The 15514-nt window shown below is 41.8% G+C and overlaps 1 protein-coding gene across 1 annotated transcript in view; it reads right to left on the bottom strand.

Annotated features, from left to right (window-relative positions):
- The window catches only part of cux2b (cut-like homeobox 2b), a gene marked incomplete at its 3' end in the record, with an annotated part of 161918 nt that overhangs the window by 27059 nt on the left and 119345 nt on the right, over positions 1-15514 (bottom strand). The window contains exons 5-7 of the mRNA XM_080500185.1: positions 5346-5486; positions 2120-2264; positions 931-1037 (exon numbers count right to left, since the gene is read on the bottom strand). Coding sequence (XP_080356311.1) covers positions 931-1037; positions 2120-2264; positions 5346-5486 — 393 coding nt within the window. The remainder of the gene's footprint in view (positions 1-930; positions 1038-2119; positions 2265-5345; positions 5487-15514) is intronic.

Below are 15514 nucleotides of genomic sequence, written 5' to 3'. Positions count from 1 at the left end.
GTGGAGAAGTCAGATATTAACTACAAAAAACGCAAACTTTGACCTTAAAGCTACAAAACTGATCCCCCCCCCCCCCCCCCCCCCCCCCCCCCATAGTCAGTCCAGACCCATGGATACATTAAACATTGAATATCCTCTAACAACAAAACACAACCTGACAGTCACAGACCAAACTGAAATGTTGTTAATCTTTAATCAGGTAAACTAACATTAACTTTAAAACTAAAAATGTGACACTACACATTGCGGGAGGTATAGATTGAGCAGGATTTCTAGAACCTGTGAGAACTGTGAAAATGTACAACATATTTGATTCACAAGTTTTATAATAGTACAAACCACAATGTGTTTTATCCCCAGACATGCTTGATGAAATGCACTGTGGTCATGGTAGGTCCAGTGCCTTCAACAAGTTCCTTTTTGGCCAATAACACATTATATTTCAGGAGATGCGTGCTCAGGAAGAAGTGTATAAACTTTGACAGATCCTCGGGAAACGATGTTTTTCCCTGTTAAGAAGCTTGCTCTGTATCCAGATGTATGGAGAGGATTTTTTCAGAACATGAGACATGTAATATGTGTGACTACGGTCGACATTTGTTCAATACAAATGGAATATCCTTATATTTATTTGTTTTCTAATGGTAAAATGCAATAATAGTTCAAAACAAAGGTGTATTTTCCCCATTATTCACCCCTGTGTTACAATATTTACATTATGTATTACAATAAGTGCTCTAGAAAGGGTGAAATGTTGTCAAACATGAGGTTTGACAGTAAATCAGGATCAATGTTGACCTATTGAGTGACCGGTGGGGCGGCAGGGTTTCACCAGGGGGCAGCACACTGCAATACGACAAGCGGTGGTTCCTTAATGAGTTGAAATTAAATTGAACAGCTACACGGCACACAAGCATTTAAAGCACTTACATGAGTGCAGAACTTTGATCTTCTCCTCGGCCTCTGATAGTTTGTCAGCCAAACTAACGTTGACGCGCTCCTCCTCCTTTTCCTCCCCCTCATGCTGCTCTTCCTCCCTGAGAGGAGAAACTCACGTCAGCCTCCTCACTGCGTTGAAGACACACATTTTAATTCACAGCACCTCCACCTCTTTCGGCCTTAAGACAAAAATCATCCCAAGTTTTGGGGTAAACTTTCAGCTTTTTGCATATTTCAGCAGATCCTCCTCTCCCAATCCCCTGCATGTTGTCGTTCACTGCATCCCTGAACGACCTCACTGCCTTCCTACTCTTCCTCACAGAGCTCTCCTCTCTGCTACGGGATCCAACCAGCTCAGCCTCCTGTCAGTAGCATTTTCATGAATTCATCCTTCAAACCAGTCTTCATTTCCAGTTTTACTTGAGGCCTTTTGACACTGTTCATTGTCAGGGTTGTCGCTCGCAGTGGTGGTCAGATTCACTGCCTTCAATTGAAGGCTGCTTCTAAAATTACCAGTCTCACGTATTTTAATGGGCTGATAAAGTGACGCTTCAACCTCGTAAACACTGACTATTCAATCACCTTAACTTTAAGCCATATTGTTGTGTTTTGATGTTCTCATGCAATGCGTGTGTGTGTGTGTGTGTGTGTGTGTGTGTGTGTGTGTGTGTGTGTGTGTGTGTTGTGGTTGTTGTTTGCCACAGGTCCTCAGTGAGAGAGGAGGCCACTGGCCACTGGCCACCGTTTCCTGACACAAGAGCGCCTCACTCCTCCCACATGTCAAAATGTCTCTGTGTTTGTGGATTGTTTGAATGTTTGCCATTCCATTTCATCAACCTTGTCTTTAGTCAATTTAAATTCATGATTTTGAAAAAAATCCCGATTTTCTTGATTTTGCCTGCTGTTTTCCCAGTTTTGGATTATTAGGAGAGAGATTTGAGCTGCTGATTGAGAGAAAAAAAACAAAAATCCATTAGCTTCTAGGGAACAGGGAACGAATGACACATATATTTTGAGTGTCATCCTGAACGACAGTCCGACAAGTTCAAAATAATGATATTGTAAACCTGTGACTGGCAGATAACACGTTTTTATTTACATATGCTGGTAAATGAGCAGAAAGAGGAACATTTTTCATGATCTTATATTGGTTTGAGGAGGGTGATCTGATGGTTCTCACCCCCGGTCCTTGGCTCGGTCCTGGTGGTTCTGCTGTGGGGAGCCGGGGCCCCCAGGAGCCGGTGTGCTGTTGGGGGTCATGAGAGAGGCCGGGGAGCTGGACTCAGGGGCCTCCTCTGTCCCCGGGGCCCCGTCCTCTGTGGGCCCTGTGTGCATGAACAGGGGACGTGAGCTCAGGACTGGTTCTGGCTTTATATCAACGAAACTCATTGAATCATCAAGGCAGTGATATTTGGTTTGAAATGAACCCGCTGTTGATTATTTTGAATTATGCTTTGGTTGTTTTTTTTAATAATAAACAACTTTATAGGGTGGCAGATGTACTTGAAAATGGAAGAATTCAATCATAACAAATTATCTCTGGAGTCCTGGGTATCTGCTAGAAAGTGTTTTCACATGTTTGAAGTCTCAATTGAAATGTTTCATAAGGCTCATTTAGAGCCTTATGAAACATTTCATGAAACATTTTTAATCTCCGGCTTGAAATTTCATTTCACAGTCATTGTGCTGTGCTGAGCTGGAGCCTTCAGCAGGTCTGCCTGGAAAACCATCTTTATTCTCCATAAAACCTACCAGGTCAATTACAGGCTTAAATACGTATACAGTACAAATACTTACTTATTCCGAAAAAAAAAAATCAATAAATGTAATGTTTTATACAATAACATCAGTTTGAAAGTGTATAATCTCATATTTTGTCATTTGTACCACCAGGTTATCTCTCCGATATATGAACAAGTTTGTCCAGCAATATAATGTCTTATTTCAAAATAAAAAAAGGCTTACTGACAGGAACTAACAGAATAGATCATATAAACCCAATATTATATTTTCTCTTCCTTGGCTTTAAGTGGAATCCTAAAGTTCTTTGGTTTTGGTATAAAACACAAAGGCTCTGTCGTATCTTTCAGATCTATTAGTCCTGCTGGAGGTTTCTTGACCCTTGAAATAGAACAGCTGGCAGACTTTTCAGTTATCAAGCATTGTAGAATCAGCACAAGTTTTCAGTTCAGCAGGCCAACACAGTCTGTTCTTTTAACATCAGGTGTAAAACTTTCATATTTCACAAAGCTTTTAGTTCAGACTGAAACACTTTTTAACTTCAACTGCTTTAAGTTTAGACCAGGAGTCTGCAACCTGCAGCTCTCCAGCCACATGTGGCTCTTTGGTTTCTCTGTATTGGCTTTCTGAAGGTTTCTAGAAGTTGTACGTAAAACATTTTACATCCTTTTATTATCTTTTTTTAAAATTGTATTGGCATACCTGGTTGAAATGGTTAAAAAGGCAAAAACTGCTAAAGTTGCTAATAAAAAAAATGTTGGTCAGAAAAATAGTAGGCAAAATGTCTGAAACGCTCAAGAATTGAACAAAAACAGGTAAAACAGATAAAATGGCTTCAGTCGCTAATATGAGGAGAGAAAATGGCCAAAAGTCAAAATGGTGAAAAGAACCAGACAAGCTCAAGTTCAGTTCAAGTTAAAAGTGCTAACAACGGCTACAAAAGCTAAAACAGCTCAATTAATTCTAAACTGAGTCATGAAACCTCCTTAAAGTACATTTAGTAAAACAACATTATAACTCTATTAGCTGTGTGATCTTTTGTGGTGAAACGTGTTTTATGGCTCCAGAAGAATTTCATTTGGTGGAAAGAGACAAAAATGGCTCTTTTGATAGGAACGTTGCAGACTGCTGGTTTCAACGGAGCTTCTCTCCTCTCTCTTACATAAATATGTCATTATTGTCGACGGTATCTCTGGTGTTCCTGCTGGTAGAACAGAGGTTCATTTCCTCATCAATCTGCAGTGACTTGATACTGTCTGTTGTTCACTTGTTTGGGTTTCTGTCTTCTCACCTGATCTTCACTATCATTTCCACCCTGCACGCTTTTTTCTTTCTGTTCTTGTCCCACGGAAAATACTGAGCCTTTAGCTACAAAAACATATTTAACCTTCAAAATGTCAAGACGTCAACTGATTCACTTTAATGTATAGTTGTGCTATTTATACCAAAACTGCAGTGAAGAACTCCATAGCTGGGGGACGTTTGAGCTTCTTTAACATGGCCACTGCCACCACATGTGGACTGAACAACAAGAGAGGAGGATATTTCCATGACATTTATTACTTTGCAGTTCGGCCTTTTCAACATAACTGTGTCTGTTTTGGGACGATTTATCCTCACATTACAAACATACAGCTATCATTCAGTCTATTCACCTCAAATGTAAACATTTATCATGCACTCACTAAAATATTTGTAAACTTAAAGTGTTTTTGAAGGATATTTCTGTACTGAAAAACTTCAAAGTCAGCGTCAAACGCCAGTCATCCCATCAGATATCTCGCAAAGTGAAGTAAAATTGACCAAAATCCTAATTCATCTTTTGTAGTTAAAAAAACAATCTGTAAATGTGAGCTATCGCTATTCAGTTCAAATTACCTCTCCATCTTTGAATAATACTGTCCTACAAAACAGTGTGTTACTGATTAAAAAGTACTCTGAATGTGGCTTACTGGACTCACTGTGAGCATATTTAATAATAGATATTGTTCCTTTTTTGCAGTATCAATCACAGCTTTTCACATATTCTCTAACTTTTAAGATGAACACATCAGTGAGGTGTACGAGGATGTTTTGTTGAAGCAACGTGGTCAAACACGACGGTCGTCATGCTCTCAAAAGAAACACTACAATTTTGTATCTCAATAATTTAACAAAAATGTATTTGTCTATTCTAGATTTTATTCAACTCATTGAAGTTGGAAGAAAAGAGAATATTATGCAAAAGTTACTAATCTTGCTGTGTAAAGCAAAGCAAATCTATATTTTCCTTGACGACTATTTTTTGTCTGATGTTAGCCTCCTGAGAGTTCTGCTCAGAAACTAAAACATGAAATGACACTGTAGAATTTTGAATATATTGAAAGAAACATGTTATTTAAATGTGACGTGCGTCAAACTGTCTATTTGAAAGCTGTGCAACCAAGTTAAAAACTAAAATAACTTATTTCGAACAGAATTATTTTATTAATATATAAAGAAAATTCTTTCACTTCGCCATGTGGACAGGGGGATATGGAGAATTGAACCGACAACCTATCGACTGAACCGTGAGACGACTATGATGCAATTTGTGTGATAAAAAAGCACAGAAAAAGAGGTGTGTGTTCACGGCCCGGTGTGTACGATGAGCTGAAGGAGCCGCCGTCTGATGAATGCGTCCTGACCTTTCTTTTCAAGGCACTCCAGGTGTTTCTTCCAGTGCCCGCTGATCTCCCGTACCAGGGCCTCGCCGTCCGGCGCCGAACTCTGCAGCTGCTGCAGCCTTTCCTCCAGGGAATGCGACGCCTCCAGCACGGGAGCGGGATCTGTGGGAGCGCAACAACACATGTGAGCCAGAGAGAACTACTGAGAATCGCACCATATCCATACACTCCTACTTTTCAAAAAAAGCAAAATAGCTGTTTTACTGCACACGCCGCCTGCAAAGCACATTACAGAGTTTTCTGCACCGTGTTTCAACAGAGACAGACTATTCCACTGAGACTTGTTTCCAAAGAGTGACTCTTAGACTTTCCCCACTCAGCTGCCTTTGAAAATTTCACAGGCTGGACCTAATGACACAAGTGCTGTTCCGACCCCTCACATGTAGGAAAATCTAATCTAATGAGTCTCCTCACATGCCGATGAATAGCAAAGGAGACAAAAAGATTACAATGGAGGTGTGACAGCGACTTTAGTCCCAAGTATACACCTAGGCAAAGTGTAGAAAAAGTCTGCTCCTGAAAAGGGGGTTAAAAAAAAGCAGGATTCTTTAGCACAACAGAGGAGCTGTTTTGCAATGCATGCGCGGCAGCACGGGGCCCATGGGGCCAACTAGGAGGCTGTTTCTCAGCTAACAAGTCTCCTCTGTATCATTTGATCATTTAAATTATTATGCCAGGAATTCTCAGGAGGCAGCTCGGCACTCCACATCACAGGGCTGTTTTTAATCTTCCCCTTCCCTTTCTTCCCCTCCCGAAAAGTTCAACAGCTCAGAGAGAGAGAGCTGCTCCTGTTGTGTACCTGCCTGCCGAACACCAAAGGAGGTGACTTCTAGTGCCAAAGCACAGAGAAGGAAGCTCTGGGGAGCTCCTTGACAAGGAGGGGGGTGAGATGTGGAGCCACACACACACACACACACACACACACACACACACACACACACACACACACACACACACACACACACACACACACACACACACACACACACACACACAGCCCTTCAAAACTCTAAAAGAGAAGGAAAATCGCTGCTTTGCTGCACAAACTTTTCTCCCACAGCTTTCATCCACTCATCTTAGACTTCTGTGTGGAACCCAATTGGATCCCTTCTTCACTATGGGCACTGACTGAAGTGACTTTTCATAAGAAGTTGGAGCCACAGACATTTAAACTTTGCCAGATGCCACAGAGAGAAAACGCGCTCTCTGAACCGGCATGGCCACGGAAATAAACGCTCATGAGAGGAAGAGAGAAAACTTGTGCGACGTGCAATTTGTTGAAATCTCGGTCACACATTGCAGCTCGCCATATCTGCATTTTCATCAGACAAACATTTTGGGCCATTTAATTGATTGAGCTATTTTTCCCAGGACCGTTTACAGTCAAACATTGTCTGCATTCATTGTTACACCAACTGTGGAGATATTGCATCAGTCACAAGGGACATCACTATTAAAAGCACAGCTCTTCTAAGACAAACAGGATGACTTAAAGCACTGCTATTTCATCGACCCACTGTCACAGAAATCACTTTATCAGTCTCTTTTCCATATATCCTTTCAACTTTTAATGATCAAAGGACAGAGATTATAGTAAGGGATCTCTCACGCATGGACAAACCAGGATTATCAATCAGTGGCAGGGGAGTAAAGTAAAGTCAAATTTAAAGTGAAGGGATATAACTTAGGTCTGTATACAAAATTAACCCCCATCAAAGTGGAGCAGCGGGGAATCCTCTGAGGACCCGGGATCTACAGTTACTGCGGGAAAGTCCAGAAAGACCACTGGTAACTTTGGAAAGCAGACCCGCCAATTGATGGTGCTAATAAGAAGCAGCTAAACCACAAAGTAAAACCTGCACCCAGACGAGGAATTCAACGCTTCCCTCGCGCTAATCAAGAAATACAACGCGGCTGATGAGGCATTATATACGTACGCATGTTGAGCCGCAGCAGTCTCCGCGCAAATAAACGGCTCACGTTTTAATTCATCCCTTATCTTAATTATGGATGATTGGATGTCTGCTCTGAGGTCACGATAAGTGATTGGGCAACAGCAGCGCAGTTAGGATAATAAATCATGCGACATTTAACACATATTTTTCTATAGTCAGGTTTAAAGCCGCAGGAATCCAAGCTGCTCGGGACAGAAATAACGTATCCTCCTCCAAATAAACTAGAACTGGTGAGTTGTGTGATTGTCTCCTCGTGGTTTCAGCAGCGCTGTCAAGAAGAAGATCTCAGGCATGACAAGAGAGCTGGAAATCAACATCAACCTATTTTCTGTATCTGGGCTTATTCGAGTTTGAGGTAAGTGGAGTTTCCTTTGGGTGACACACACTGAGATCAGACAAGCACCCGCAGACACACTGGATCTGATATCCTGCGCATATATTTATCACTTACAAACTAACAATGGTAAGTTTGTGTTTCCATCCATATTCTAAACCTCCTTATTGAACGTGAGGCTGCCATGTCCTGAAGGTAGGTTGCACCACATACAGCTCAGTCCATCACAGAGCAAACAAACAGACTCACATTCACATCTACAAGCAGTTTTAAGAGTCACCAATTAACCTTAAAAACACGTTTTGGACTGGAGTGCATGCACAGGGAGAACGTGAAACCTGCTCTGAAACACACTGCTAGCTACTCTCGCACTGTGCAACCTGAGGATTTTAATAACGTTTAAAAAACTATGAAATCAACGACATTTTAGCTTTAAATGTCTCATCATAACACAATCTTTGTTGGCAACTTTTGCTCAGAGTTCTTAGTTTCTTTTCATAGCACTGTATTAATCCCCAGAGGGGAAAGTCCATCCTGTATGTACCCATTGGTAGCAGCCACACTGAGCGGCACTCAGGGTGACTGGGGGCCCCCTGTGCAGGTTTTTTTTTGGGGGGGATGTGGGAGGAAACGGGAGTACCCACGAGGAGAACTTGTAAACTCCACAAAGAAAGGCCCCAGGCCATATTTGAACCCACAACCTTCTTGCTGTGAGGTGAGAGCGCTAACCGCTGCACCACTGTGCGGCCCGATTTTTTTTTTTTAAAGTTATTAAAAGTTATTAAAATGGAAAAGATATGTCGTTACATGCACCTTGTACATAAAACTAGTGCAAGTCAGAGAGTGCAAGGACTCAGTCATGTCTATGTTGTTCAGGATTGCAGTCACGGAATACAGGATTCATCCATCCAGCCTTTATACCGTTTTATCCTGTTCAGTTGCACTGGAGCTGATCTCAGCTCACTGAAGGCAAAAGGGGAGTTAACCTGGACACATCCCAGGTAAAACAAAGAAAATATTAACATGTGTTACAAAAATTTATATTTCTCCCTCTACGGTTACAAAAAATAAGTTAATTGACATGGACCTGCATATCCACCTTGTTCAGAGCGACTATGAGCAGCCAAACCTGTAGGGGGCACTGTAAGGACCAGCATGAAGCTATAATAGCCAATCAAAACCCTGGAAAGAAACACAACGTCATGAATTGTGATCCGCACACACACTTCCACTCCTCATCGATGGGATTTGCTGCTGATTTTTCTTGTTTCTGCTGTTGTTCTTTCAATTATCAAAATCATGTTTTTGTTTTTTGTTTTGAGTGGTTTTGTTTTTACTTTTGTTGTCATTGTTGTTGTTGTTTTTGCTTTTTTTTTTTTTTTTTGCCGACCTGCTAATTTATACTCTTGCTAGAAAATTATGTTATTATCTAGATAGAGCTGTTCAGGTTGGTTTAATCTCATAACAGTTGTAAAATCTTTGGATCAGTGTGATAACTGTAAATAATATATGTAGCACTAACAAGGTTATTGTATGTTGTCCCCCCCAATCTCTCTCTCTCTCTCTTTGAGCCATCTTCTAATAAAGCAGCAACATGGGGAGACTCTTAGTCTCTTCCTGTTTCCAGAGCAAAAACTGTTGTGACATCAGAAGCTCTCAATCACATCATATTGTCTGACCAAGCTGCTGAACAGGACAAGGGAAGGAAAAAAAGAAAATAAAAAAGAATTGTGATGTAAATGTCTGTCTCCTCCTCTTTAGATGCAACCGGAGACAGAGTTTTTGTAAATACCCACTGTGGCTGGAGTTTTCAGGAATCATTTTTTTTGGAGACATGTAGCTCCGTTTATGTGTAAATGCAAGAAACGCAGCGAAATATCACTCTGACAAATAGAGACAGACAACGTAGCACATTCACACAAAGCTGATCAATTAACCTCACAAGCATGTTTTAGGACTGTGAGAAGAAACACGAGTAAAGAGAAAGAAAGATTCAATCCCACAACCTACAGCCTCCCTACCTTTCACTACAGCTTATAAATGTTGTTTCCCACACCGATCACCTAGGAAGCTTAACACAGATTAATCCAAATCAAAGAAAAAAAAGACTTTATCTGGTTAATCTGAATGCTTGCAAATTAAAATAAAAGATATGCAAAAGAAAAAAGAAGTGGCCACTTTACAAGCAAAATGTAAAAAATTCCCAAATGTCACAAATTTCCTCTTGAAAAGGTTTGATAAGGCTCTTTACACGTCAAAGATTTCAGATTGAATATATTTTACAGACATGCAGTCTGTAAAATTTTCTCCAAAGTTTCTATTGGTCAGAGGTGGCAAATATACCAGAAAATGTCCCAGATGAATGAAGACATATTGATTCTTCACATTTCTCTGCATAGATAAATAATATGTTGCTGCTCTGAATCTGAGCACACTTTAAATCTGGCCATGATCTTCTAAATGGAGTTATCACATTATTCCAGTGACCATGTAAACACCATAATGTGATATGCTTTATCAGATAACAGTAATTACAGTGTCTAATCATGAGAAACACACTGGATTGCACATGTACACAAGTTTATCAGATGTAAACTTGAGTCTTACGGAGCCACATAAGCATGTTCGCTTGAAACACCTGATGGAAACACATCAGATCTGATTACTTCCAATGATCAGATCTTAATGTTCATGCGAAAAAGTCATCTGATCCACTGTTGTGTCACAGAGAAACCTTTCCCAGTTTGTCAGTTAATGAGGTGATTATTTGGTGGTTATGAGTGAGCGTGGTGATCCTGCTCCCTGAAGCTCTGATCTCATGAAGCAGGTATGAAAGACTGTAGAATGCACACAAAGCGTTTGCCTCCTCCCAGTGTTACTCTTCGATCACATTACATTTAAATTTGGTGTTTGAAAGGCACAAAAAGAAAACTGATAAAGAATACATGTGTGATTGTAAATAACTTCTTTAGAAATGTAGAAATATTTCAATGTATTACGGTATATGGTGTATATATTTTTAAATCTTTAAATTGTTTTTTTTTGCACTGTGGGTCCGAGAGGACTGGAATTTCATCTGTGCTGTATGTCATGCATATTAGCACACTTGACAATAAAGCTGACTTTGACTTTGACTTGAAAAAGAGCATTCAAGTTAATCCCAGTTTTGCAGAAACTCTGTTACAAAGTGAAACTGTTACAGCTCATGAGTGTTTGCGTGAGCCAAAAGTAAGCCCAAACTACATAAACACGACTCGTGTTCATCATAACAGAAACCTGAAGAGTGCAACAGCTAACAAAAAGTTCAGATGAATGAAGCTGGATGTTTTTTTTGTGCCATCTCAGCTGCGTTGATATGGAGTTTCATCACTTTGGCTGAGCTATAATGAGGTTGCCACCCTGTAGCTGCTCCTTCGTGGTCACTGTTTCTGTGCTGTTACACATCTGAAAGCATGTGGGGGGGGGGGGGGGGTACTGTATCCCGGTCCAGGGTGAGCTCGGTTGCATAAGCGGACCGCTGCTGGGGGGGTGGGGAGTGCACAGGTACGGGATGTGTGTGTGGGTGGGTTGGGGTGGGGGGTAGAGTGAGCGCCAAGACAAGCAGGTGTGTCGGGGCGGTCCGTCTTGGCCCTGTCAGCGATACACCATCATTAGTCGGTGTGGGCGCAGTAGGGTGCACCATTATGTCTCCCTGGGCCCTGTGTAATTATGCTCTGACATAATTAACCCAGCAAGCCCATTAGCCAAGCATTGGCTGGCTGAAGAGAGAAAAAAACCCCGCTATAATTATTTGTTGTGTGCATGTTAATGAGGCCAGCTGTGTTCCCATCATACAACACGAACAAATTAATTTACAAGGCTGGGCTCCAAGGTTTTTTCTTTTCATTCAAAACAGTCTTGTTTTTTTTTTTTCTCCCTTGGAGTGGACTTCAAGGTCCATAAACACGCTCCGCCGCTGCTGCAACAAACAGTAACACTGCTGTAATATTGTTATCAAGGACCAAAACTAGGTTGACAGAACACTAAGTCTTTACTTTCACCTTCACAGACAATGTAAAGTGATATAAGATGTGTTGAATAAATTGCCGCTTCTTTTCTTCTGCCTGTCAAGGATTAGCTTCGATTAGAAGAAATACAAACTGCTCACAACAAATTGTGAAACACGACTTTTGTGTTCAGTACTTTAAACCAATGAGCATTTCATATTCAGATAGCAAACCCAAGTCTCACTTTACCTTGATGTGGCAGTAGGAGTGAGAAAACACTCAAATAAAGAGAAAGGTGGAGGAGAAAAAAAATATGATTGTGGGAAGCGGCGGCTTTTGTGCACGAACAAAACAAAAGCTGAAAGAGAAACTTTTTAACCTGTTCTTTTTCGCTGCTGTTCCCTGTCTTTGTTTGACAGACTGAAGGACAGAGAAGGAATGACATCAATACCAAGACATTTTAAAGCTCAGAACAAAGAGCGGAGCTGAGGAACAAAGAGTGGAGCGAGACAGCATTTAAAATTAACACGGGAAGCTGCAAGAAAAAAAAAGGAAAAAAAGAAACCACGAGTGCCAATGACATCCCAACTAAACTTCACTGGAAATTAAGAGAAAATAAATCTGCCGACTTCCAATCCTCACATATTGAGCTCGTAAGGCAAATCACAATGAATTTACATCATCAAATGCACCAGTCTACTGTCTTGAACATTTCTGAGTCCTGTGGTTACATCTTATCTGGTCTCAGGTGCACACAAACACACACACACTGGCATTCCTGCACACATGCACACACACAACTGCTGTGTTTTAAGAGCACACACCCCTCCCGGTCCCTCTGGGGTCTCCTACTCCACGGGGATCAGTTGGAGAGGCCCGGCTCTTTTATGAACATAATGCATTATTAAGCACCTCAAACATCTCCTGGGCCTTTGTTTATTACTGCTCTTATTAATCACTTGTGCATAATCTCGTCCCGCCCAGAGAGCTTTCATTTTCCATCAGCTTTTATATGCCCTTATTTTCCAACAGACTGCCACAAATGCAGAAGGCACTTCTCCTCAGCTCTCATCCTGACTGTAAGGTACTCAACTGCACAATTACAATACAGCCGGTTCACCATGCCTTGCAGGCCCCTCTTGCTGGTGCTTGCATTTGTATATAGATGGGCAGGCGGGGGGGGGGGGGGGGGGGGTTGAAGAAGGGCAACTCTTCTGTATGCATTTTAATGACTGTGAATTACTAAGGTCAGTACGTTCTGTTCAGTTAATCTCATAGCCAAGGGAAACATCTGATGTGAATATGTAAAGCACTTATAACCATCTCATAACACGAGACCACATGCGCCTTCATGTGGCTGCTCGTGCTTGTGCTCTGCTGTGCAGTACCACCGGTCACCACTAGCGAGCACTGTTGCCATAACATTCCCCACTCACACACATGCGAGCACACACTCACCAGACATGCCGTAGGCCCCGACGCACGAACGCACGCGCGCGCACACACACACACACACACACACACACACACACTTAGAGGGGTGTATTCAGATCAGAATCTTCACAAAGTCTCAGTGAGCTCCCCGCTCAGATAAAAGGAGAAGTGCTCCAAAGGAGAGGGGGAGCGAGGAGGATCCTGAGGGATGAGAGTGTGTACTGAGAGGAGGCGAGGAAGAGCAAACACCTGGAGCGTCAGTCTCAGGGCTACGCCCCTGGCGACAGGGCCTCGCTGCTCTCACAGAGGTGGCAACAAACGCCGACGTTCAAACGCCACTCACAGACGCGCGTGCACACACACACACACACACACACACACACACAGAAGAACACAACAGCGAGGAGGAGGAGGAGGAGGAGGAGAGGAAGAAAAAGATGAAGTTAGGTGCATCTCTGGGAAACCAATGAATTCGGGCAGAAGCTGCCACTGTTTTTCAGCGTTCAGTGATCAGGACGTGTTTATACGCACTGATCAAAACTGTGCGGAGGTGATATAAACATTGTTAGGGAAACACTGTTAACGGGCCTCTTTCAAGCCCCAGACTGGGTAGGAGTTACAGTGCACAGCATGGGGAGATGTCACAGGCAAATCAAAATATAGAACGCTAATGAAACACTCCAGCGGATTGACAACTCGGCTTAGGGGCCTCATGAAAGCAGACCAAAAAAATCACTTCAATCACCTGCATCAAGAAGTTATTTCTGTTCTGAGTTTACTGTTGCATTCGAGTGGCATTGGAGAAAAGAGTAGAAAAAAGTGTAACATTATCACACTGGAATCTCACTTTGTGGATTCAATAGTGGATAACTGATATGTGACCAGATGTTAATGATATCCAGATACAACAGATCGCATATTGAGCCGCAGCCTTGCATGCACCTCCTCCTCCTTCCCCTTGTTCGCCTTTTGCATTCATTAACTCCAGCAGCGGTCCACTTTGATTGGACCGTGGCCTCGGTGGCGGGCGAGCACGTCGCGGAGCACACGCCACGCACACAGCCGAGGCTTTCAAATGAAATAATAGGAGGGAAAAACGTCCCGCAATGAATAGTAATAACTGCATTAAGATTAACGAGCATGGCGTGTAAAGAATAATTGCATCTGTCAAAAGATTAAAAATACATGAGCTGTAGCGTTTGTTGGGGAACGGGAGGGACTCTCACTGTTGTGTTTGCGGGGCAGAGAGAAATGGAGTGGGGCCACAGCCAAATGACTGTCCTCCGTGTACCTGGAGTCATCCATTCTGGAGAGAGGTGGGCAGTGGAGAGGGGGAAGTAGGGGAGGATGTGAGATGTGACCTTGGACACCAGCAGCAAGATGTACAGTGACAAACAGGCGCAGGATACTGTAAGCCCTCCTGGCAGATGGCAGATACTGCACAAACACTCCCTGCTCTGACTTTGTTTTTTCTTCATGATATCAAACCACACTGATACAAACCCAGCAGACAATCACACAGTGAACGTTTAATTACACAATAATCTCTCAGCTTTATTAAATAACAAGCTAATAAAAGCTGTGAAAGTCAGTAATTACACCAAAGTTTAAGATGAACAGATGCTCTCTGGACTGCTCAGGTGTGGCTACAAGATAAGGAATGTCTGGTCCAAGTTGCTTGAATGTGTCGCCACACAGAAACAAATGTTGGTCACCATCAGGCGTGTTTGGTGGTCTATTTATATTGATTCTGGTTTTAGATTGACACAACTGCAAAACACTGCCACCTTACATGTCACTAGGATGGTTTCCTGTACTCTTACTTTCATTTCAGATGTGCACATTTTGATTTTCAATATAATTGTTTCATTTACTTTTTAAAATTTACAGTTATTTCTTTTTCCACACATTTCTGATTGCACAGTTCACACTCATATCTCAGATCTTCAGTTTTTCAGTCTCAAACTGAATCACGAGTTCTGACTTCCGGTTTAATGTTTTGCCCAAAGGCATGGCAATACATGGGCACATACTGAAAGCTGGAATTGAACCACAAACCTTGTGATTGAGGAATGCGCTTTTTTCTGAGATCAGCTTCCAAGGTACAAATATTCACCACAATATACTTATAACTATGAAGTTCAATGCGAAAAAGTTCATTCCATATATATTCAAAACCTTCTTTTGCTACCCAAACATATCCTGTTGTTTCATATTCTAGGTGAACATTTGAAGCTGCTCAAACCCACTAAAACAGACATTATGACCACTTAGTCATAACGTGATTAACACTACTTTCCCCTGTTAGTTGATGTTACTTAGTTTATATCAGACATAAATTGAGTATTTCAGCTTCAAAGCTGATGTGTCAGAGGCAAAACAAATATGTAGGTATTCCAGGGAATTGTGATTTCTACACAA

The sequence above is a fragment of the Blennius ocellaris genome (genome assembly GCF_963422515.1).
Source record: "Blennius ocellaris genome assembly, chromosome: 7".
In the NCBI taxonomy this organism is placed as follows: domain Eukaryota; kingdom Metazoa; phylum Chordata; class Actinopteri; order Blenniiformes; family Blenniidae; genus Blennius; species Blennius ocellaris.
This window is presented reverse-complemented; position numbering and strand designations above follow the sequence as displayed.